The sequence below is a fragment of the Oryzias latipes genome, chromosome 4, assembly GCF_002234675.1.
Source record: "Oryzias latipes chromosome 4, ASM223467v1".
Taxonomy (NCBI): domain Eukaryota; kingdom Metazoa; phylum Chordata; class Actinopteri; order Beloniformes; family Adrianichthyidae; genus Oryzias; species Oryzias latipes.
This window is the reverse complement of record NC_019862.2, coordinates 12595913-12621452: the sequence shown is the minus strand read 5'-3', so window position 1 is coordinate 12621452 and position 25540 is coordinate 12595913. Positions and strand designations below refer to the sequence as shown.

Sequence of the window (25540 nt, the reverse complement as noted above, 5' to 3'; positions counted from 1 at the left end):
TTTTACCTCGCCGTCATCTCCCTTGTCGCGGAAAGCTGTGGCGATGCTGTTCTGGACGGCTGTGATCCAAGCCTGTCGCAGCTTTTCTGAGTCAGCCTGCATCATGCAGCTCCTGGGGAGAGAACACACATACCACACAGCTGCTGTCAGCTCCCATAGGGTCTGAACAAATGGCAGAACTCCATCTTCACACTCTTTTCCTTCTTTCATTCATTCATTCGTCTTCTAAACCCGTTTTGTCCCTTTCTGGGTCACTGGGCTGCCAGAGCCTAACCCGGCCACTTGTGGGTGAAGGCTAGTGTGTCACAGGGCCACAAATCACACACCGATGCACACTCACGTTCACACCTAGGAACAATTTAGAGTAACCTATGAAGCATGTTTTTGGATGTTAGGAGGAATCCCTGGGGAAAAGCCACGAATGCACGGAGAGAACATGCAAACTCCACACAGAAAGGTCCCCCATTAATGATCCGTTTCAGGTCCTCCAGCCGGGACTTGAACCTTCTTGCTGTGAGGCAAGAGTGCTAACCACTGCACAGCCCTCCTCCTTCTTTAAATTTTATTTTCACTGTTACTGATGGGAATTCAAACTCACTTGGTGGGTGAAACTACTTCAAAACAGAAGCGCCGCTCGATGTCCTCACAGTGCTTGACTGTACATAATCTCAGGTCTTCCACAACCACTGTTGGGTTGTCCTGGGGAATCAACACAAGGGCAGAACATAATTGCAAAGAAATGTCTCAGAATGTTAAAACAAAGCCAATCTTTTTGCAATCAACTTTTCCTATTCCAGTCACTCCAGAAATGACAAAAATTCCCAATCTAGATGTTGAAAAGTCGTAATCAGACATGTGTGTACCGGTAAGCTGTTTGAGTGTCTTTTTAAAAAAAAAATAGAAATCAAAGAGCGGAAAGGCTCTTCCAGCATGTTAAAATTAGGAAAGCTGTAGGAACCGGTTAACTTCATAAAGCCTAATCAACAATCACAGACTAAAATATTCCATTTTGCACTTATACATGTTGCTAATTCTCAATCAAAACTTTGGTCAATCTGTACTTGAAAATATGGCAACAAATTGGCTTAAACTACACAAACCAAACACTTGTGTACAATGCAATCCAAATGAAGTAATGTAAAGCACTTTTAGAAAAATAAAAACAATAAAATATATTTTCCTAGAGAAACCTCACACAAAGCCATTCTCATGCACAGCTATGGTTTACAAATGTTCTAGCCTTTAAGTACAGGCAGGCTAAAAATACTGTGAGCTGGAAATCATACAGAAGCATTTTTCAGTGTGGTCAGCATGGAGGGAGTCACTTGACATACCTTAAATTTCTTCTGGTAAACTAGCTGATTGTTTTGGATGGAGAACCAACGTCTAAAAAAAAAAAAAAAAGAAATCACAAGATTTTTTAGAAAACAGTCACATGCGATAAACATTTTTTTAAATAAAAATTCCCGCTGGATGTCTTTCTGTTGGGATGGGAGATGAAGAAAATCCATTCATTTAGCTTGTTTACTTAAACCTCAGTCAGACTGAGACAAATTAAGGAGAATAAAAATAAGAATGGTTGTTGGTAAAATCACATGAACTAACAAAGCAAATTAAGTGAAACTTAAAACTGTGAAATTATTCCTTTTTTATGGCCATTTCTGTGGAAAGTGGGGAACATGAAGATAAGATTTCAGGTCAGCAGACAGACTTGGCTTTTTAGGGATTTTTCATGCTATCACAAAGGTCTTGGCTTGCCCTCCTTTCACTTTCGGCTTCTCCCATCAGGGGTTGCCACAGCAAAACAACCCTCCCTGAAGGATGAGTTGCATGGTTAACTTGGTAATGTTTTAAGCCGGATGCCCTTCCTGACGCAACCCTCTCAAACAAACCAGGCTTAGGACCGGCACAGCAGCAGAGAAGGGAATAGGGAGCAGCCCGGATTCAAACCCTGGTTTGACGGACGGAAGGCGCCGCAAACCAGCACGAGCTAAACTGGCCCCTGGCTTGCCCTCCTGTTCTCCTGTTACGTCATTTGCATTAAACTAAAACTAATAGAGCAGAATTAAATCAAATAGTCTCAAGTTAGCCACCATACATTTACTCAAATCATAAATTAAAAGACCAGGGAATTAAATCTAATGGTGTTTAGACCATCTCCAGCCAAACGACCAAACCATTACTATGGTTGTCTCAGGCATATGTTTACTAATTAAGACTTTTTTAATGATGAACAGGAAATGCATTGAATTATCTCTATTATTCAAATGTCAAAACATTGTTTTTGCAAGCTACTTAATAAGACATCAGTAAACATCACCTTAAGATTTTTTGTTGTTTAAGTAGAATTTACAATGAAATATTTGTCGATCTTTTCCTAACGGTCAGTACCTTTTTCTTTAGGTTATAATCTCTATAAACCATAATCAATTTTTAAAAACTAACATTTTTAGCTGTGCCATACCTGTTCCATGTCTTGAATGCATTACTGGCCCTCTTAAAGAGATAACCCTCCATGGCAATGCCATTCTCTGCATCCACATTGTACTCCAGCTTTGTGTCATCGTTCGAGAAGTCCTGAGAAAAACAAAGGACAAGAGGCAAAAGTGGGAAGGAGACAGAAAAAGAAAACAAAAAAGGTTAAAACATCAAAAAACAATAAATCTACTGTTGGAAAATGTAATGACTCGGGTGTCCAGATAAGAGCGGAAAAAATTCAATTAATTATGATATCAGTACAGATTGACTTTTCCTGAATGTAATATGTTTTTCAATTTGCTTACATTTAAATTTCAATAAATTTGTTTTTAAAATAAAACTCTCTACAAACTCAGCAGCTTAGAGAAAAGAAGCAAGATAAAAACAAAATGTGCGATAACAAATGGAACCAAAAATCTGATAGTCCGTATTTGAGGCAAGCATTTATTACAATAACTTTTTAGGTTTTTGTAACTTTAGGTGTATAGCAGCAGAGTAAGCTGCATCCTTTCAGTCAATGACTCTGCAGCTCCAAACTAAAACATGCCTCATCTTGGGTCCATCAGCTTTCTTAGCTTCAGGTGACACTATGTGACACAATCACACACTCATACACACAATATGTGTGTCCTTGTGGTGTCCTGTTACACCAGGCATCAGCGTCTCCCCTTAAAGCTTACATAAAGATCTGTTACATCAAGATTTGTTACTGTCAGACCCTGAATCATATGCCCTGCAGTCCTAAAAAATTCAAATATAGTTTGCTGCAAACTCATGTTGAAAATGAAGAGGCAGTTGAGGTGAAAATAAAAGTTTCAAAAACTGTTTTCTAAAGGTGATTTAATTTACTGAAATCAACTGTCTTGTGATTTGGCCACAGTTATTTTTTCTATGATAAATAAGAAATGTTTTTTTAAACAACTTTAGCAATAAATTACTCATAAAAAAGATAAACCTTCACAGGACTGAGTCACCAAATGTGCCAGAGCCGATAAATTCTGTAAGCAAACAAAATATCCCCTGAAAACCAAATAGCAGTTTTTTCATTTCCTATTCAGCCTCTACAAAACCGAAACAAAATGTCTGATCCACCTTTCCCAAAGGTCCAAAACGTATAAACTTTTCAGACAACCTCACTGCAGTGATACAGAACTATGAGCCTCGTTGTCCACAGGAACTCCTACAGATCAGAAGCTTCATTAGACGCTAAAACACTTTGAGCTCTCATCACCAGGATGGAATCAGATAAGAAAAAAGCTCAACAACCTTCATTATGGCAGTAGTAAGAGTTTTGGTAAACTTTTACACAGGTCTCAGAACCACATTCACTGGTAAGTGAAGTAGTTTGGCTGCACATAAGAAACAAATCCGGTGTGTCAATTTTCTGAAGAGAAATCCGTGCACATATTTACAAAAGAAATTAATTACCGTAATTTCCGGACTACAAGCCGCTACTTTTTTCCTGCGTTTACAGCCTTGCGGCTTATTCAGTGATGCGGCTAATTTATGGATTTAATTAGCGGCCGCCATGTACGTACTTTCGAAGTCAGTGAATAGTTTGAATTCTCTATCTGACACTAAGCACGAGGCATATTTATTCAACACACCTCTTAGCAGCCAAACAGCATGGACTTGACTTCAGGTCTTAGACACTTCAGTCATGGTTCAACAAAACGAAACACGCATGCCCGGCCGCATCCCAGAATCCTTTGGGGCCATTAGACCCAACGTGCACGTGATCGCCGCTACATTATGATGAAGCTTTCAAGTTAAAAGCAATCGTTAAAAGCAGCGTAAAAAAGTCCACCGTCACCAACGGGTTTGGAAAAGCCGGTTTGCTGCGTGACGGAGAGAACAGCGCATGGAGTGAATTTACACTCCATTTACGGTTTCTAAGGAAACCGTAAAAGCGGGATTTTGCTTTGAAAAACTCACAGCCTCCGTGTGAGCTGGAGACATCTTCTCCTGCTGATTGAGCTGCGGGGCCGATGGCAGTCTGATGGCTCCCACACGTAACAACGCATCCGCCCCTCATACACAAAACGTACAGTATTAAGTCCGATTGCTTTGCACAGAAACGATTTGCTCCGTTCACCGGCGCAACGGGGACGAAGGGCTCCTACTTGAAGCCGCCCTGGCCAGAGGTGTCGGAGTAGATAGGAAGGGGAGACAAGGAGCGCGCGGGGCGGGAGCGGAGCGCAGAGGCGTCCGCGGAGTGCAGAGGCTTCTGAATTCTGACGCACGCGCCGCACTGAGGCGCGCGTATCGCGCTGAGGCGCGCGCTTTTCAGTCGCCGCTGCTGTATTTTACCGTTGTGTTTTCTAACCAGTCCTGTTACTCCCATAACGCTGCTGCGACACAAGCGGAAGGAGAGCTTTTCCCGTTCACCCCTCCATGCACTGCTGCTACTTGCTAATTCTTAAACACGTACAACAGAATGGCGAGCCGGGCGTTGGCCCCGCCTTTAGCCCCTAAGACTCATGGGAAATGTGGAATCGCGGATGTAAATTTCCTCATTATAACTGAGGGATGTAATGTTGATTATGTGGTTACTGTTTGTAATTTTATGTTAGATACCTAGATTGTCAATAAGTAAAAAAAAATGAAATAAAAACACCATAACTGAGGGACTTGTGAACAGAATATAAATTCATGCTGTTTGACAGATGTCGATACACTCAAATACGTGACTCAGAGGCAAAACTGGCACCACCCACAATGTGCTAATGAATTGCACTCACTCTGGGATGCTGGGCGTGATCTGTCAGGATGACAATACCGGCTAACACATGTGCGGCTTGTACTTTGACGCGGCTTGTGTATGTATAAAAGCAGTCAAACACGTGAATATGGGTGGGTGCGGCTTGTAATCGGGTGCGCTTTGTAGTCCGGAATTTACGGTACTCTAAAAGTAGTGACATGCAAGGGAAAAACATTGGTGTAGGGAGGATTTTACACTAAAATGACAATTCTTTTTACATGTGTGCATTTCTTTATACAACCATGAAGAGAAAATACAGCATTTTGTGTGGCAAAGAAAACTGAATCGTCTGTTTTTCTTTAAATCACTCAAGAAATTTCTGTCAGAGTGAGCTTGAATAAAAGATTACGATTTTAAATTTGATTCTTGCAGTTATATACTAGGGATAGTTTGAAAACAGATAAATCAGTCAACCTTCAAGGAAATACCTAATAATTTCCCTTTAGAGAATTGTCTTTCAACCAAAAATATATGTTGCAGATGATTTTAAAGTAAGAATTCCTGTTTTTCTACAAGAAAAAAAATTGTTTTGGAATGAAAATATACCGGTAAAAGATATGGATCCAAATGTATTTGAGTCAGCGGTTTAGCAGTATTACTGGTAGATATGAGCTAAATTGTAAGAAGAGTAAAACCATTCCGACATCAATTGCACAGCAAGCACAGCAGTCACTGTCAACACCAACAATGATGCATTAAAAAGTTGCATGCTGAATCAACACGTGTGTGCTGCCTTCAACGATGAGGAAACAGGCAAAGATGAAATTTACTGGACAAACATTTCACTGCAGTCGACAGGAAATGAAAGACTAAGGCATGTGGGGTTACAAAACAGAGGTCAGATGGAAACTGATGCATTGACTACGTACGGAGTTCGACCTCCAGGCACAAAAGATGCGGTAGTCTGGCAAAAAGTCATACTCTGTCACCTCCTAAAACATCACACACCAAGAGAACACAGAGAAGAGTGTCTGCATTTTTTCAAACTAAACATCCATGCCGGACTTGTCGACACACATAAGTGAAAAGACAAGGAAAGCAGAAAGTAAAGCTGCAAGCTGCCATAGGCAGCGATGGAAGCAAACGTTAACGGATATTCTCAGTCTCACTGATGTACTCACCAGATACCAAACATAATGAAAGCGGCTGAATATCTTCATGGTTCACAGATTTATTTGTGATCCACCGTGTAAGGGTTATTTTTCTGTAAGTCCAATCAACGGTCAGAGCCTTGCAGCCTCTCTGTGCAGCATCCGAACGACTAAAGTCTCTCTGAGCAGCATGCTGTGTCTCTTCAGCAGACTCTAACCTGACTGACCGTCGATCACAACGTCCCTTACAGATTCAGCTGTTCCTCCTTTGAGGACTTTAAGCAAAGGTCATCTGTTTTTGTGTGTCTGTGAGAGATGCTGGTGTCACTGCAGGATTAGAATAATTTAGAGCTCTGTGCAGAGTGGCTTGCACATAAAACATTTATACAAACCACTTCAGCAGACATGCACCAAGCTTTTCCCTTTAACTTGCTCAAACAAGCTGAAAATCCATAGCATCTGACCATTTAGTAGAAACTGAAATAGTTTGTTTCCTTCAGGGGACTAAACTTGGACTCAGTTGGAACTATAAATCTTTAAAAACATGGGATTTCCAATTAGTTCTTTAGAGATTTTTAAATCTTTATAGACAGTCAACCGTCCTTTTTTAAGCAACAGTAACTCAAGCGATTCGCTGGCGCCACAAATTCTGCTGAATCAGGAAAACGGGAAGAGATACAGAATACTAAACACAACCTCAGAGTCCCAATAATCTTTAGATAATGTGCAGTTTGAATGACAGAAGGCAACAGAAAAACAACTGGAGCGGCAGAGCAACCTTTATAATACACACTATGGACACTAAAACTCAGGATTTTAGTCCAGTCATCCACCAGGACCATCATTCTTTATCAAATACAGCCAGGAAAGTTTACAGATAAAAGGATCCAATTACTCTGACAAAAAAAGAGGCTCACAAAAAACAATTCACACGCTTATACTGTATAAATAAATTGACAAATTAAAAAATATACCTGTATTACTAAAGAAGATAACATTATATTAAATAAAATTTAGGAACAAAATTGCTAAATTATGCTCACTAGTATGTATTTTACTGTTATTGGTACGTCTAAACTACAACAATTTTGCCCAACAGGAAGCTGTTTTGAACATGCTAAATTAAACGTGACTCAATTCTAATGATGTAGAATATAAACGAACAATAAAGCTCTTTAAATAACATTTTAGAAGTCAATTTTTTAGACTATTTAGCCAATTAAAGAAAAAAAAAAGATGTCTGAGGTGTAAATTTAAAAAATGTAATTAAAAGAGGCTTAAATTAAATGTCAGTAATGCTTAAATTATGTCAAACTACAGACAGATACAACATACACATTTGTCAAGAACTTTCCTTTCCAGCATTAAAATCCTTTTTTTTAAGTTAGTAGGAACATTTAGAGCAGCACCTAAAAGCATAAACAAGCCGTTAAAGCTACAGGAACTCTTAGTTTCTTTAACAAAATAAGGGTTTTATTTACTTGCATTTCTAACCAAAGCCTATATAGCATCATTTTGTGCTTATTTTCCTATTTAAATATGTTCTTTGCTGGGTATGGGCAACAATGATGAATTTGATTTTAGACATGTGTGCAGCACATATCAAGTCGTGCAGAAAACACACAAGAGTGGCGTGAGAAATGATAGAAAAGGAGCTTACCTGCAGAGCAGCCTGAGAGGAGCAGAGAAAGAGAAAAAAGTAACAGTAATGAAAAAGTAGGGTCAAAATAAAGCTACCAATAAGAGCACATGAGTCTGAGGAAGGGTACAGGGGGAGAAGGAGGACCCATAAATCACAATTGGAGACAACAGAGAACAGAGGAAGAAAGGAAAAACACAGGACAACATAAACAACATCCAATAAAATATTATCTGGAATTATTCATATTTTTATGTATCCCATCGTGAAAAGGTTCTGGCAGATGTCTGTAATTACTGATGCCGTATGATGCGGCCTCTAAATTAAGAGCAAGATGAAAATGAACAACTCGCATCCGGCTGCTCCTTAGTTCTGAGGGTTTGTGAAGATCAGGGAGATTTTCTGATCTAAAATGTTTCTATTCAATAAAAGAGACTCTCCAACATGGTGTAGAAATTTGTTTTGGCACAGCCGTTGGAAGGCATAGCCTCACACTGAAACCGAACCTTGTTTGTTTGGAAATGGGTTGGGCCCAACTGTCAATAATGCACGAGTGTGTGGCTGAGATCATCCTCAGTGATCACCTTACACCTGAGGGTGGATTTTACCTCCGAATACTCAAATGACAAATATACAAATCAACCATTGATCCTCACTGATAAAACACTTCATAAAGGAATTTTTATTCTGAATAAAACAGCAGATCAGAGTAAGAGGAATTACTTATTACTTTGACTCTTTTGACATCAAACTTCAAACAATCTGCTAACAGTCACTACTGCTGTCATCTGACATAGCTAATGAGAGACTAAAAGGAATGACAGATTTTGTTTAGCATCATTCTAAGGGAACCTAAAATGCTGTGACTTTATAGGAGAAACCTGTCAAAACAAAAAAAGAAGTTTCTGGAAACAACAGGAGTTAACTGTTATAAAGTAATATTTCAGTCCAACTAAGGCATCAAAATAAATGTTCTGTATCTTTTATTTTCAAGACTTGGAGAAAAAGAACTAATTATTGATGGTTTGTTTTTTTACAAAGATGTGTTTTCAGTTCTCGTGTTTCATGTTATAAATTACATAGTTATAAATGTATAAAGGTGTTTTTGCCTGCGTCTGAACCCTGACACATGAGACATTGAGTTTTAAAGCACCTTTTGTTGGATAGTGGAGTGCTTCTGCTCCATGTCCCTCTTCTCCTTGGCAGCATCAACCACCAGCTGGTCCAACTGCAAGAAATAGAACTGGTGAATCAAGCTGATCGGACCAACTGTTTGTGAGCTTTTAAATTCACTTCAGAGACTCTTGAGGCTAAATGTGGATACTAATATTACAAAGAATCTCATAAAAACATGGAAAAACAGCTAACAAGTGAATGTAGAAGCAGTAATAAAACAGAGTTGTATCCATTTGTCCCCTTTTGACATTAAACTTGAAGGTGAACGTGTGCTCTGAACTATGTACTTCTCTTTCTAATGGACACCGTTAAAAAAATTGTTGTTTTGTAGTTTCTATTGTTGTTTTGTTGTTGTTTTCGTTTTCCCTTCTCTTTTTTTCTTTCCTTTACTCTCCCCCCCCCCTCTCCCCCCTCATTATATGTAAATCACCTGGAAGCAACTCATCCTCGGTAAGTATTTATTTATGCACGGAACGGGCGCGCGCACACACAAGCGCACACAGGGGCGTGCACATGCGATCCCGCACACACACGCCGACATACTGCAATCACCTCACACAGGCTCTCATAGGACGCACGCGACACGCAGCTCACATAGCCAGAAAACGTTCACGCGCACAGCGCTTCTCAAATGCGGGCACGCGCACACGGACTGGCACACAAGCACTACTTAGCTTTACACCTTTTCAGTCAGAGCAGTTATGAACAGTCTTAACATCGTTAGCTGGAATGTGCGTGGACTTGGCTCTGAGCCAAAGAGACTGAAAGTGTTAAATCACCTGGATGGTCTAAAAGCAGATATAGCTCTACTGCAGGAGACCCATTTATCAGATTCTTTGAATCACCTTATGTGCTGCTTACAATTTCCAGTTATATACTCTGCCAGTTACAACTCCAAACAAAGAGGAGTTGCTGTTTTAATTAATAAAAATCTTAATTTTACTCATAAGGATACAGTTACTGACCCAGAAGGCAGATTTGTAATCATTAATATATCCATTCAGAATAAGGACTATTGTATAGTGAGTATTTATGGTCCTAATGTTGACGACTCTTCCTTCTTTCACAGATTCTTCACCTCACTCTCAGTTCACTCTGACTCCACAATCATTATAGGAGGAGACTTCAACCTTGTTTTGGACCCTGAACTTGACAGACTCAGCACAGCAGCAAACCAGCGTACATGGCGGTCTGCAAGTATTCTAAAGCAGTACATGAATGATCTGGGTCTCTGCGACGCGTGGCGCTCATGTCACCCAAGCACTAAAGGGTTCACCTTTTTTTCTCCAGTTCACTATTCACACTCCCGTTTAGACTATTTATTAATCAGTAACTCTCTTTTAAAAAATATTCAAAGCTCCAATATCCATCCAATTATTATCAGTGATCATGCACCAGTCTCTGTAAACATTTCTAGGGAAAAATCCACACCCTCTGGTACAACCTGGAGGTTTAATACGTCTCTGTTAAAGGACCAGGAATTTCTTGAATTCTTTAAAAAAGAGTGGGCAACCTTCTTAGACTTCAACAATACTCCAGACATCCCACCGTGCGTTCTTTGGGAAGCAGCAAAGGCAGTCATGAGAGGGAAAATCATTTCTTATTCAACGCACAAAAAACGCAAAGAGAAAGCAGATTTATTAGAATTAGAAAATAAAATCAAAACCCTGGAGACTGCTTATGCTGCTTCTGCACAGGAACACATTCTGGGAGATCTGAAAAATTTAAAGCTGCAGTTAAATGACATCATTAATAAACAAACACAATTTCAAATACAAAGGCTACGACTTGAAAGATTTGAAAACTCTAATAAATCTGGCAAATTTCTGGCTAATCAGCTTAAAATTAACAGAGAAAAATCATCAATCACCTCTATTATGGACCAAACAGGAAATGTCACCCATGACCCGGTCAAAATTAATAACGAATTTGAAAACTTTTATAAAAACCTGTACACACCGCAGATCAATCCGTCAGAGCAAAGTATTGACTCATTTCTTAATAATGTAAACCTACCCAGGCTAAATGAGGATCAAATCACAAACTTAGATTCTCCGCTCTTGCCGTCTGAACTTCATGAAGCTCTGTTACTTATGCCTAATGGTAAAGCACCAGGGCCTGACGGCTTTCCTGCTGAGTTTTATAAAGAATTCTGGGAACAACTGGCACCAACATTTTATAAAACTGTCACATCTATTAATGAGAGCCAATCAATGCCACCTAACATGAACTCAGCCAACATAATTCTTCTTCTAAAACCAGACAAAGATCCCACTAGTCCTTCAAGCTATCGCCCCATTTCTTTAATCAATGCAGATGTAAAAATTATCTGCAAAGCACTAGCACAGAGAATAGAAAAAATCACTCCTCACATAATTCACTTCGACCAGACTGGATTCATCAAAGGCAGACACTCGGATGATAATGTCCGTAGACTAGTTAATATAATAGACTTTGCCACCATTAAAAAACAGGAAATGACGGTACTATCGCTGGATGCTGAAAAAGCCTTTGACAGAGTTAATTGGAAGTTCCTTATTGCTGCCCTCCATAAGTTTGGTTTTGGAGAAGCATTCATCAATTGGATCAAAATATTATATCACAACCCCAATGCATCAGTTAGAACTAATAAACAGACTTCAAACAGGTTTTTTCTTGGAAGAGGAACCAGACAGGGCTGCCCACTCTCTCCTTCTCTTTTTGCTATATTCATTGAGCCTTTAGCTGCAGCAATAAGACAGAATGAGAGCATTATAGGAATAAAAACCAAACACAGCCATCATAAAATTAGTCTTTATGCGGATGACATATTACTGTTTTTAAGGAATTTACATTCTGTAAATGAAACAGCAATGATCATAAATGAATTCTCCTCCATATCAGACTATTCCATTAATTGGAATAAGTCTGTTTTATTACCACTCAACAGGAATATGGAACAAAGACTCACAATTCCAGTTAAAACAGGAAATATCAAATATCTGGGTATCTACTTTTCCCCCAAACTATCAGAACTGGTGCAGCTAAACCACACCCCATTACTGAAAAGCATACAGGACGATCTAACACGCTGGACCAACCTGCCTCTGTCCCTTATGGGCAAGGTAGCCACGGTTAAAATGAAAATCTTACCCAAGGTTAATTATCTCTTCTCAATGATTCCCACACAACCGCCATTAAAATGGTTCAAAACATTAGACTCATCCATATCAAGCTTTCTATGGAACAACAAACCTGCAAGAATTAGTCTAAAAACTTTAAAATCTGCAAAAAGCTGTGGAGGATTAGAACTACCTAATTTCCACAAATACTTTCTTGCAAATAGATTACAATATATCTTAAAATGGTTAAAAAATAATCCAGAAACCAACTCATGGTTAGACTTGGAACAGGTGTTATGTGGAAAGATCAACCTGTCACAGCTACCATTTATTAGCCAAACAGTTAAAAAACAGGATTGTTTCAAAAGCATTAATATAAATGCCACCTTAACAGCCTGGTGGGAATTTCTCAAAATATCAAAATCATCAATTCAACCGTGCAAAATGACACCCATCTGGAACAACCCGGACATCCTTATTAACAAAAAAATGATTCACTTCCCAGCTTGGCAAGCAGGGGGCATAAAACAACTAGAGCACGTAATTATTGATAGAAGATTCATAACCCCCCAGGAACTTCAAGACAAACATGGAATAAATAACTTCTTGGAATATCAGCAACTTAAATCAAGTATTACTAAAAAGTATAAAATTAAAGACGACGATTTAAAGCTACCAGATGTAGTTACCACTCTGATTAATTTTTCAATGAATAGAACTCTCTCCAAAATATACAAACTTTTATGTAATTTAGATAACAATATTGCCCTTCCAACAAAAAAATGGGATGCAGATTTGAGCATCAGCACAGATGAAAGCTTCTGGTCAGAACTTTGTCTAAACACCTTTAAACTGACAAAAAGTCCAAATCTGCAGCTAATCCATCTCAAAACTCTTCACAGAATTTACTACACTGGACAGAGGATGTTCAAGATGGGTCTCAGTAACTCAGACATTTGCGAGCACTGTGATAATAATCTACCCGACAGCTACATGCACGCACTGTGGTTCTGCACTCCTGTCAGGGCTCTCTGGCAGCAGGTATGTGCCGATTTATCAGTCTGGCTTAAGGTTTCAATCACTGCCTCACCGTCACTTTGTGTGCTTGGTGACATGAGTGCCATCGATATAGAAGAAGGATTAGCATCTATCATTTTCATAACTCTTTGTATTGCCAAAAAAACTATTTTAATAAATTGGAAAAACAAGAAAAATATAAACATAAGTCAACACAGAAATCTGCTGTTTGATCATATCAGCTTGGAAAAAATGTCAGCCCAAAGCTCAAGTAACTTTGAAAGAATTCAGTCTCTCTGGTCTCCTGTGGTTGACTCCATGACTTAGGGGGTGGAGGGCCTGGTCGTCGCTGCTCCTTGCCCTTCTGCCGTGGTTTGGGGTGGGGGTCGGGGCTTCCGGTGCCTGGCGGGGGCGGTGGGGGGCTCCGTTGGTCGGGGGGTCGGGTCCGGTGCCTGGGTGGGGCGGGCTGGGGCGCTGCGTGGTCCTCTGGGCTTGGGTGTGGGGGTGCGTGGTGGGGGGGTGGGGTGGTGGTCTGGCTTGGCTTGGGGGGGTGGTCCCTTTGCCTGTGCTGGGGGGGGTTGGCGGGGGGCCCTGCTCGGGTGGGGGGGGCCCAGCGGCGCCGGAGGGGCTGCCCATCTGCACCTGGGGCTGGGATCGGCCCTTCCCTGGCTCTGGGACGGGACGGGACAACCCTCTCGGGGCCCCCGGTCGCTCTGGGTGTCACCCGCTTCGGCTGCGGGGTCTGGGGTGGGGTGGGGTGGGGGGCTTGTCGGCCCTGTCCTGTGGGGGGGCGTTCTGGGGGGGAGGGGGGGCCCATTATTAGTACGGGTCGGGGGGGCTAGCGGGTCGGGGTCTCCGCTGAGGCAATCAGTGGTTGCCTCGGCCGGTTGGCCTCCTCGGTCCCGTCGAGGCCTGACCAGAGCTCTTCTAGGGCCGGCGTCTGGGGGTGGGGGCCTGGGCTTGCTCCGGGGGGGGGCGACGCTTTCTGGCTCCTCTCTCTCTGTGTGGGGTGGGTGGTGCCGGGCCTGGGGTGTCGGCGCCTCCGGGGGTGGGCCCCTGGGCTGGGTGGCCCTGGCCCCTTTGCTGGGGGTGGGCTGGGGGACGGCTGTTTGACCACCAGGGGACAGTCTACCAGCTGTCCCCAACTTACCCCCTTCCTTATATAACCTCATATTAGGGTGAGGGGGTGGGGGGTTTAGCCTGCGATGCGCCTTGGGGGGGGGCTACTTGGGAGTGGCCCCCCTCCTATGGTTGCCGTATGGAGTGGGCCCCCCCTCTTTCGGTTTTATTTGCACCTTAGACACGTAGGGTCCTTGGTAGGGGGGGTGCTTGGACATCACTGCCAGCAAGCAGCAGATGTCCTCCTGGCACCCTACCCGCCAATTTTAACCGCACCTTAGACATTTAGGGCCCCTTGGTGTGGAGGGTGAGGGGACATCACTGTGAGTAATCAGGAGATGTCCCCTTAGTGCCCTACTCGCCAATTTTAACTGCACCCCCCTTAGTACACACACCCCTCCCCCTTCAATATATACATTCAAACATAAACACACACACATGCACACAAACACCCTCTCAAACACCCATACACGCACACACATTTTACAAGGAAGGTGGGACCTGGGTCCATCTGTCCCCTACCCCGTCCCTGGTGGGGGGTGTGGGCCCCTTGGCGATGGCGGCCGTGTCCCTTGGGTGCCGGCTCCCTGGGCCCGGCGGTGCTCTCTCCGCACGGTGGGGGGGTTCATATTACACCTGAGCCGGGGGTGTTCGTGTCCCTGGGGGGTGGGTCCTGGTCCTTGCCCCTGGGCGCTGGGCCCCGCCAAACTTCCAACATGGCCGAGCCTGGTCGGGCCATATTTATAACATCCCTTATGGGCCGCCCTTTTTTCCCCGGGGTTCCCCCCTCCTGGGCGGGGGCGGCGGGCCCCTGCCTTGCTCCTACCTGGACCAACCGTGGGCCGGGTGGGTGGCTGCCTGGAGTGCGGAGCGGGTCTCCCTTGGGGGGTCCTGGCTCGTACCTGGGGTCGGGGCGGGGGGATGCCCGGAACTCCTGGGTGGTGGTGGGGTGCTCGTCTGGGGCTGTGGGCGTCCCTCTCCGGTGGGGCCCTGCGTTGGGCTCTTCCGGCGCGGCGGGGGGCTGCTTTCCTGGCTGGGCTGGGGCGGCGCTCTCTTTCCCTCTGCGCCTCCCTGCTCTCTGGCTCTGGGGGCCTCGCGGCGGTCCTGCTGGCCCTGGCCTGGGTGGCGGTCTTGGTCGCCCGGGGGGCGGTTGTTCCCTGCCTGTTCCCGTGTGGCGCTGGGGGAATTCCGGCTGCCGCTGCTGCTGCGGCGGGGGTATGGGTGTGGGGGTGGCTGGGCGCTCCTCCTCCTTCTTTTCACATTCCACCATCCATTTTAGAAGAACATAAACACTCACCTGAGCACAGGTGTTAGCTCACCTTTGCACTAATAGTTTGCATGATTGAATGAATGAAAGATTTCACACTAGTTGGTTTAAAGGCATAAGTATGCGTTCGTGAACACTATCTGTTTTGTGTGCATGTTGACATGTGGACATTTCTGCGGCTAGCAGGTGTGTTGATAATATTTGAGTGTGTGTGAACAGGCCCCGCCCTTTTTGTACTACATTTGAACCGTACCGTAACGATAAACAACCAGTAAACCTGCCTGCTCTATGCTGCTTCATGGTCTTACCCCCCTTCCCCTCCTATTATCACCCTCCTACCCCCCCCTCTCTCTAACGTCCCTCTCTCTTGTTCCCCTCTTTCCTTTTCCGTCCGGTCCAACACCAAAGATTTTCAAACATGATTGAAATTAATAAAGTTTGGCCTCAATTACAAAAGGGGTTTATTCAGACATACCTTTGGTTTGTCTGAAGATGAATAACCCCTCTTGTTAGAATAAAATATGTCCAACACAAGAGGCCCTCAGCTCTCATCTGTTTGCCTAGCTGTTGGACAGGACAAGTTAAAAAAAAAAAAAAAAAAAAAAAAAAAAAAAAAAAAAAAAAAAATAAAAAAAAAAAATAAAAATCTATCAAGCAGATGAATGTTTCCCTCTGGCCAGATCTAGACGGAGCGAACGGTCCCCTTGAAATAAAATGGGCTGCGCTACTGAAGCTTCATCATGTGTGAAATTGAATGGGAGATGATTGATTCTCCTCATTCCCACAAGTAACAAGTCCATACAGAGGGAGAGACAAAGGCTCTTTTTAAGGAGAGAAGTAAACAACAACAACAAAAAAGCCTTTAATAGAAGGCTGGATGCTGAAAACCAGCCAGTTTGCCTCTGAGCAGCTAAATTCCTTGCTGGGTCTTTTGATAGCCTGTTGATGCAGGGTGACCTAGATCAGCAAGTCTCAGTCTTCAAAGCGAATTAACATCGGATTGGAAGCATTTCATTAAATGTGATGACAAAGTTCAACATTTTTTAAATAAGCTCCACACCAAAGCAATCAAATTCTTTGAGTTAAAATATTGTGATTTACATTTGTTTTTTTACATAAATATAAAAAGGAAAAGCTACAAAACCACGAGTCAATCACATGCTCACACTCACTCAAATGTACAATTTTTAATCATCATAGCCTAACATGGATGAGTTTATACTGGGAAAATATTTCACTTTCACACAAACTGATCCCAGGTTCTCTTAACCGACCAGTTTCTAACACAAATTTTACATTTTTTTAATCTATGGAAAGTTACTCTCAATCAAAGCATATAAAGAAAGTACAAATCACAATGTTTCGAAAGGAATCAATGGCTGGTTTAAAAAAAAGGTTCCATCTTTAATGGGGCGGCTGTAGGGCAGCGGTAGAGCTGTCGACCCATAATCGTAAGATCGCAAGTTCGATTCCCGCCTTGCACGCACATGAGTCAAATTGTCCTTGGGCAAGACACTGAACCCCACCTTGCCTCTGGTGGGAGGTTGGTGCCAGTGTTCGGCAGTGTGTGAATGTGTGTGTGACTGGGTGAATGGGTCTGTGACTGTAAAGTGCTTTGGGCCTTGAAGAATGTAGAAAAGCGCTATACAAGTATACGCCATTTATCATTTATAAAGCAAAACAGCTGAATGAAATGACAATATTTTTTTAGATGTAAAAGTTTTAAACTGAAGCTTTCATGTCTTCCTTCACAACCCACTCATGCTCCTCTGACAACTTCAGAGAAGAAAATAATTGAGAGGCCCTTTGTTTTGTTTGGAACGGAAATGGGTGGATGAGAGTAAAGCAGCCTGATATCATCAGATGGGAAATGTTTTTTCCCCTTCTCCTGCCAATATATCGTAATCCAAACTGTAGTTTGTTTGGGATTTTTTTAAATATATCTTCTGTCACAGCTTACATGTAATGAGCATTCCCCCTCTCTCTTAGGACAGTTTCCTGATAATATCGACAAAATATTGGCTGCCTTGTTTTGTTCTGCATATTTTACCACGGTGAAGCTCCTTGTTCTGGGAAATAAAGTTTACTTACATGTTTGTCTATTAAAGGTAAATCTTTGTTAAGTTCACTTCTGACAATTATTATTAGAAGATTAGCATCGGCTTAGATTAGAAGATTATTAGAAGATGCAGAACATTCGTCTGATGTAGATTTGTTGCAGAATGAGATTAAACTAATTTTGTTTCCTCTGGAGCAGGGGTCGGGAACCTTTTTGGCCGAGAGAGCCATAAACGCCACATATTTTGAAATGTAATTTCGAAAGAGCCATACAACAATGTAGTGTCCCTTTCCCACACTGAGGCACGGAAACCCTACCCTTTTTTAAGGTTCTTTATTCTGGTTACTGCAGACCGCAACAAACGCCGTACAATTAATTCAGCAACTCCTGAATCTCTCCCGCTGAGACGAGAGCGCTTCTCCCAACTTTATTCCCCTGCTCCCGCTCCAGCCCTCCCATTTTCCTTATTCGGCCCATAGCTGAACCCCATTGGTCCAAATTACCTAACAACAGGCTGAGCGACAGAACTGAGAGCCAATCAGATCTCTGCTTGATGCGTTCATTGAACTCCAGAACTTTTAACGCGGCCCAACAGCCAAGTTAAACTCAGTCCGCGACAATATGTTTAAAACTAATTATACAAGTGAATGTGTGCTTTGATGTAATTTCAACATTTTTAAAGTACAATACGTCTGTGGATTCTTTTTTATAACATTGTTATGCTGTTGCTAATAAATGATGAGTATTTCTCGTGGTGGTTTTGCTGATGGTTTAGTCCGGTTGATACGTGGTGAGTTTCTGCTTCACGCAGGCGTTGAGACTTTAAACGTGATCGTAGGTCTGAATGTTCTGTAAATGTGAGACATTCTTATCACATGCAGACGCGGAGCCAAACACACACTCACACGCTGCAGTGAGTGACGGGAAGCGGGTTTTACGTTTTTACAATCCCTGCGCGATTCACCTGCTGCCTGTCCCCACAACCCCCCACCATCTGCTTTCTTCCTCAGACGTCCCGTCCCCGCAACTGCGCGCTCTTTCTCAGAGACGGGAGCGCGCAGTTTTAGGCATGGCAATTCACAGGTTTCCGGCTGTTACAAACTCTGTGAAATAATAGATAATAGTAAACTGAAAGTGCTGGCGCAGATTTTTCTCTCTAAGCACCGCTACTACTGCGCGCCTCTAGCATCGCATCGCGCCCGAGAAGGACTGGTCTAATGAAATAAAAGTATAACTAAAGATTTGTCTGCGAGCCACATGTGACCATCAAAAGAGCCATATATGGCTCGCGAGCCATAGGTTCCCGACCCCTGCTCTGGAGGATGTGGATAAAGATAAAAATTCAGGTTTTTCAAGTTTTGGTACCTCAACCTTGGATGAAGCTTTCAGGCTTCACTCATCACTGTAATTTTATTGTCAGATACTGAACTATTGTTTACATATTAGCCAAGCAATTCATCGTCAAGATATCTGAGCTAACAGTTTTAAAAAGTGTTGGATTTTCTCCTAATCCATCCTCTAACTGTAAGTGTCTGGAAGTTGTTTTGTTTCACTTTTCTTTTCTTTTATAGTTAAGAAAACAGTCACACTTTTAATAACACAGATTTCATTTCAGGGATCAGGCAAATATAAAAACATAGCATTCCACAATTTTGTGAATGGCAACCCTAAGTCCATTTCATATTGCTTACAGGCATCAAGTTATAAAATTACCAGACCTGTTGACAGCTCCTCCACACCTCCCTGCACAGCCTTTCAACCTTCTTCAGCTTCATGGCGGAGACAGGAACGGATCTAAAACACAATCCCTCTTGCTGCTGTTTCCCACAGCTCGGCCTCTGATCTTCCTTTTTCGCTTTGGTCTGCTCCAAATTCAGCGTGACAAGTTTCTAATCCACAGCAGTTATACTCCTCTTGTTCTTCAGCTTGAATCTGACCCTCTTTCTCCTTTCTCCCTCCCTCTTCAAGGTTTAGGTTTTGAAAATGTCCTTTCCTCTCCTTGTGCTTCCAGACCTTTGAATCTTACAGCCTCCGGCTTACAATCCATGCTTTTCGCAGTTGATTTTTGTTTAAAGGAGATCGCTTTCTGCCTTTTCTAACTTTGAAGATGCAGCTTTTTTCCGTCCTCTTGCTTTTCTTTCTCTTTTCTTTCGCTAAGTCACTCTTCACTTTGGTCCAATAAAGAGGATGGCTGCTTCAGCTTTTTGATCTGGCTTTTGGCGAACAAAATAAACACAACAACTTCTTCTGGTTTATCCATTCCTTAAAAAAAACAAGTCCACTTTTCCCTCATCAGCAAACGCAAACTCCACGCTTGAAAGAGGTCTCATCTAGTCGTCGTCTTAAGCTTAGAAAACCGACCGTTTCCTTTTCTCAAGCTCGACCACCTTTGGGTTTCTCTGCTGTGTTCGCTCAGCTGACAGTCAAACATTGGGAGTTTCCCTTTCACAGACCTTTCAAACAGCTTTCTTCCTCATTCTTGCCACAAGCAGCTCTGCTGTGATAATCATCTGTGAGCTATGCTGCTCTATCTCAGGGGGAAGGCTGTGTTTATTAGGGAAGAGCCACAAACGCACAGCCCCACTGATACTTTGTCTGACACACATGAGATGAGAATGAGAAAGACAAATAAGCTAAATGTACGAGTTGACTTAAAGTAAAAATTTCACAGCTACAAAGAATTGACTAGCCTGCAGTACTTTGTTCTGAGGATCATAAAACCAGGAAAAAGATTCGAAGTTAGACAAAAACTACTTTGAAAACAAGGACTTTGTTACCACCAAAGTCAACCGTGACCTCCTATCCTATACCACGGAAAGCTCAAAACTCATAACAATATTCTTAATTTGCGGCGGCCAACTTTCTATTACCAAAGACAGACAAATAAAAACTAACATAAAAATCTGCTTCTGTTCACAAAAGCAGAAAACACTCCAAACACCACGTCATTCAAGACAATGCCAACAGAAAATATTTTGCCCACGTCTAGTCCATAAATGCAGCACATCCGGTTGCCTAGCAACTCTTGCCCAGAATCCAGTGCAGTGCTTAGTTTTTACCTGTTTTAACAAATGTCGGTATTAGCTCAGCAAAAAAAAAACAAGTAAACTATGCAGACAAGAACCAACAACGTAATACTGAGCCATGTTGGTAAATATAATGCATTAACCTATAATTTATGTTTAGTTATTAACATTCAAAGGTATCTTGTTTGTCTTGTCTGTAAACATATTTATTTCCTGAGACTTTAAAGTAAATATCTTTTCCAAAGAATAAAATGTAATGAATCTACTTTGATCTTAAGTCTTGTTTTTAAACCACTTCCTCCTCTTTACAATTATTAACTTTGCTTTTTCAGCTTGAAAAACCCAGAAATCTTTCTGGCAGCATCAAATGATCATAAAAGTACATGCAGATACGAATTCAAGGAACAGCATCATTTTGAAATGGTGCCATTACCTGCATCTGTCGCTTTGAGCTACTGACACTTTTTGCAAACACAGCACTTCTCCATAAATAAAAGCGTATTTTTGTTTCACAGATTTTTAGCAAAAAGATTACAACGCTTTTATTACCCCTATTTTATAAACCGGTGCGAAAATTTGGCCCCGGAAAAAAATCTGGTTAAGGAATCTGGCCCAATTCAAGTAGATCAAAGAAACAAACATTTTTGTGAAGAGTGGAATCAAAAATATAAATACCATTTACTGGAAAAACAATTCAATAGCAAATTATAAATAGTGTACCTGTCCACCCAGCTGTTTCATAAGAGGCTGCAGTTCACTGAAGAGATCGTAGCCTTGATGGAAGAACGTCAAGTGGGCATACATGAAAGACAGCATCTTCAAGAAAAAAAAAGCAGGAACGTGTTTTTAGTATGATGTGAAAGGCAGACATACAGTAGTTATAATTTATTATAAAGAAAAACAAATGTACTGATTTCAGGATTTCCGATCTTCTTTTGGACTGCAGAACATTAATCTGGGAAATAAAAAAATAAAAAACATTTTAGAAGGAATAAACTATCTGCAACACATTTTTTTTAAAAAAACACCAAAATGATTAGTTAGGATAGCAAAATGAAGCTATATTGGAGAAAACACTAGTCGGAGAAAATGGAGAAAGAAATATGCAAAGCATAAAACTAAAGTAGACTTTAAGCTGGCAAGTACATGACATAAATAACTGCATCTCAAGAGCACCAGGGGGAGCTCAAAGTTCTAGGTTTACCCCAAAGTTTAACCCACTTACAACATTTTTTCTTTTAAAACAGGCCTAAAGTACTCCAGCCTAATGTGTTTGTTTTCATGGGAGTCGAGCCATGGTTTTTATGGACTGCTTAACTCATTAAGAGAGAAATTGTTTTAGGGTGAAAGTTACAGCAGAAGAATGCACACATGATTTTTACTATGGAGGCTAACACTTGCCAGCCCCATCTGGCCAACAGTAAAGACTGGGTGTGGTGATGCATTTAGCAACAAGGAAGCAAGGCAGAGCGTTATCCGATGCTTATGAACTGACCTGAACCCAAAGGTTTGGTTGTGGTCACCACACTTCACTACATCAGAGAGCAAAAGTTAAAACCCTTTTTGTGGCCGACAATAATTTCATGGCTGAAACTCCGCTCTAACTGCGCTTGAATTTATCCAGAGGTGGTAACTCCTATCATGAAAGGGAAGCTTTTTCCTTTTTATTTTTTTTCACTAAACCACAATAGTTGATGTATTGCAACTTTTACAAGCTCTCTTCTTCTCTTTAATTATAGGCATTTAGTCGTTTTGACTGGAGTTGGACCGAATATAATGTCAATTTAGTTAGTACAATGCAATGAAAACAGCCGCAAGGAAAAGTTATGAGCAATTGGTTGCTGACTGGTTGTAAAGCTGTGGTAATTCTGCCTAACACTTTTGTTTCTTTACTAAATATAAAATTACAGTTAAACAAGTTTCACAGATGTTATAGCTTTATAACTTAAAGTAAGAGGCTGGTGGCTGAAAACAATTTTTGAAAATGTTATTAATAAAAATTAAACTTCTCATGGAAGTTTTGCAGACTAAAATGCCTGACTTACTGGCATGTCCAGTAAAATTTCCCACAGTTTTTGCTTTTTTGTGTTTTAAGTAGGCTTCAGTTTTAGGAAATGGTTTCTATGTTAAAGGTTTTGTTGGTCAGGATAAGTTAGACAACTACGCAAGCTACCTGGGATATTTCACATCTCCATTCAATGACACCATGTTGGTTTTTGTTACATCAAATGTGTTTATATTAAAAACAAATTATAAAACTTTCAGACTTTTACTTTATTCTTGTTGAGCAAATATACATTTTCCAAAGTGTAAAAAAATGTTTCCTGCATTCTGAAAAAGCTCCAAACTAAAACAATAAAAGATCCTAAATGTTTGGTGCTAGCACAGCTGAAGCAGTAATCTGCAATCTTTTAAGGGCTGACTGACCACACTACATGTAAAACTTTAAAGGAGGCGCGTTTATATATATATTTCAAACCAAAGCCTAATCTAATGAGTTTTTCTGCTAAGGCAGAATGTTACACTCGTGTTAAAAGGTGCTTTTGGGTTTCCCGTCACCGCCTGATCATGGGGTAAATTATACCAACATGTCTTAGCTATTGGTTCCTTTACAATGCTCCAATAAAAGGGCTAACAGCTGTTCTATCACAAATCAGCAAGTATTCATTGGAGCTGCCATGGTTCAGCAGATTTCTAAGCCCAGCTGATGATTTCTATGACACAAGCAGCTCTCACCACATGCGGTGACCACATAAAACATTTTCCAAAAAATAAAATTAAGGCACAGAGAGAGTCTTTCAGAGACTCTCCAAGTACGGTGAAATTCACCATCTGCTGTCAGAGTTGTGTCTGAAAGACAGCCGCTTTCAGCGGTCCTTCTGTGTCTCTGTAGCCTATCTTGATGACTTGCTGTCTTCTGCTGTCAGTAGCAAATACTGATACACACATAGTGCCCTGTAGCAGTTGTCAGTTGAAAAAAATAAACATTTGAGCCTTTTTTTTAAACTGGCATTTAAGCTGTACCTGAGAATAGGTTGCACCCCCAGCCAAAAAAAACACAACTTAAACTATGAAAAATATGGTAGTTACAGTTTATAAGCGCACCTTAATCTCTGTATAGTTTCTGCTCAACTCAAAATGTACTGAAATTAGCTGTTTGTTTCCATTGACCTTAAACAAAAATTAAAAACTGCACACAACCAAGCAAACAAGAAGAGAAGTTCCTCTTAATATTCATGAGAGCAGATGCTAAAAATATTTCCACACTAAGAATAAACAGGAGAAGAGAGCATCCCTTTGTGAATACACGTTAAGCATGTTGGGCACAAACATCAAACATGGTAACTGACAAACAAGCCCCTCTAGAGCAGTTAGATATGTCTGTAAATATGCTATAAATTATTTTAATTAATAAAAACATTTTTCTGTCTGAAAAACCCTAACCCTGTTTTTTGCTCCAGATGTACTTAGGGGCTAAAATACTATGTTTTTTTTTTAACACCCAATCAATTGTAATGTAAAGGAATGATAGTAATATCAGAACATTGAAGATTGTAAAAGCAAATGCAGCTTCACTGTATCAGGAATTCTAATGTGATGCTGTGCCTTAACTTCCACTTCAATGTTGCATGTGACCGTCAACAATGAGTTCAGTTTTTTAAGCTTCTCTGCAATTGTTAGCTTCCTTTTTTTCCAAAAGAAGAGCATTTGTCTCATGATGCTGTGACGCTTCTGCATTCAGATGTAGAAAAGGCGTGTTGCACCTGTAACACGTAGTCGAGGACGATGTGCCGGAAGCACTTGCGTGTGGCAGTGAGGATGTTGGTGGCCTCCTCCACTTCATGCTGTTTATTGCGAGGAGCTTGGGCATTTTTGATTAGGGCCGTCTCCTTTTCCTCACTCACTTTATCAAACTGTTTTTTGGCTTCTTTGAACTTTCTCAGGTCACTGCAAAGAAGGGGAGAAAAAAAAGTTGAACTACCAATATCAAATATAGGTACATTTAGTCTAGTTTATAACAGGAAAAAAAGGAAATATTGTCAGTTCTTCATAAATACAGAATTAAATGTCTAATTTTGGAAGGCATATAGCAGCTGATGAAAATTTGCTGTCTGTAGCATAATGAGAACCACAAGCACAGAGCTTTGATTTCCCATTTCTGGGGTACAGCGAGGGCAGCATGATTTGAAGCTGAAGTTGTGGTAGAGACCAAACATGACATCTGTGAGAAAGCTGAATAATTCTTCACCAAGCAAACAGCCTTTCTGTCATGGAAATATGCCTGCTGACTGCTCGCCTAGCTTTGTATCCGAGTACACACAAGGACCAGGGGCCTCATTTATAAACGTTGCGTACGCACAAAAGAAGGCGTACGCCACTCTCTACGCAATAGTTGAGATTTATAAAAAGCAAACTTGACGGGAAAATGTGCGGTCCTCCACGCAAGCTCTGACCCAGGCGTACGCACAAAAACGGGTGAAATGAGAAACGGCGACAACGTCGGCAGTTGGAAGAAACACGTGAAAGTGAAAATGACAATACTGCCTCTCAGAAATAACATGAAGACTTCACAAAGCAAGTCTTACAATTAACAGCCTACACGAACACGTTTGATCGATCAGCAGTGAAACAAACAAACAAAAACAACAAACGAAAATTACAACAGAAATTCAAATGAACACATATTTGCAAAAAGAAAAGTGAAACATGTTCTGCAATATTGGCATGTTGTGCAATTCATCCTCATAAATAATATAAATAATATAGTTAACAGAACGAAATAATGTACACAACTGATATTCCCGT

The 25540-nt window shown here is 41.4% G+C and overlaps 1 protein-coding gene across 7 annotated transcripts in view; it reads right to left on the bottom strand.

The window, feature by feature from the left end:
• Nucleotides 1-25540, bottom strand: part of acap2 (ArfGAP with coiled-coil, ankyrin repeat and PH domains 2) — a 58240-nt gene that overhangs the window by 11373 nt on the left and 21327 nt on the right. For 5 of the 7 annotated variants that reach the window (XM_023954215.1, XM_023954214.1, XM_023954216.1 and 2 more), the window contains exons 6-15: nt 24499-24682; nt 21645-21689; nt 21455-21550; nt 9123-9197; nt 7991-8002; nt 6109-6171; nt 2465-2577; nt 1335-1386; nt 599-699; nt 7-112 (exon numbers count right to left, since the gene is read on the bottom strand). In XM_023954215.1, the coding sequence (XP_023809983.1) occupies nt 7-112; nt 599-699; nt 1335-1386; nt 2465-2577; nt 6109-6171; nt 7991-8002; nt 9123-9197; nt 21455-21550; nt 21645-21689; nt 24499-24682 (847 nt within the window). The remainder of the gene's footprint in view (nt 1-6; nt 113-598; nt 700-1334; nt 1387-2464; nt 2578-6108; nt 6172-7990; nt 8003-9122; nt 9198-21454; nt 21551-21644; nt 21690-24498; nt 24683-25540) is intronic. The other 2 variants (XM_023954217.1, XM_023954218.1) reach the window with 2 other exon arrangements.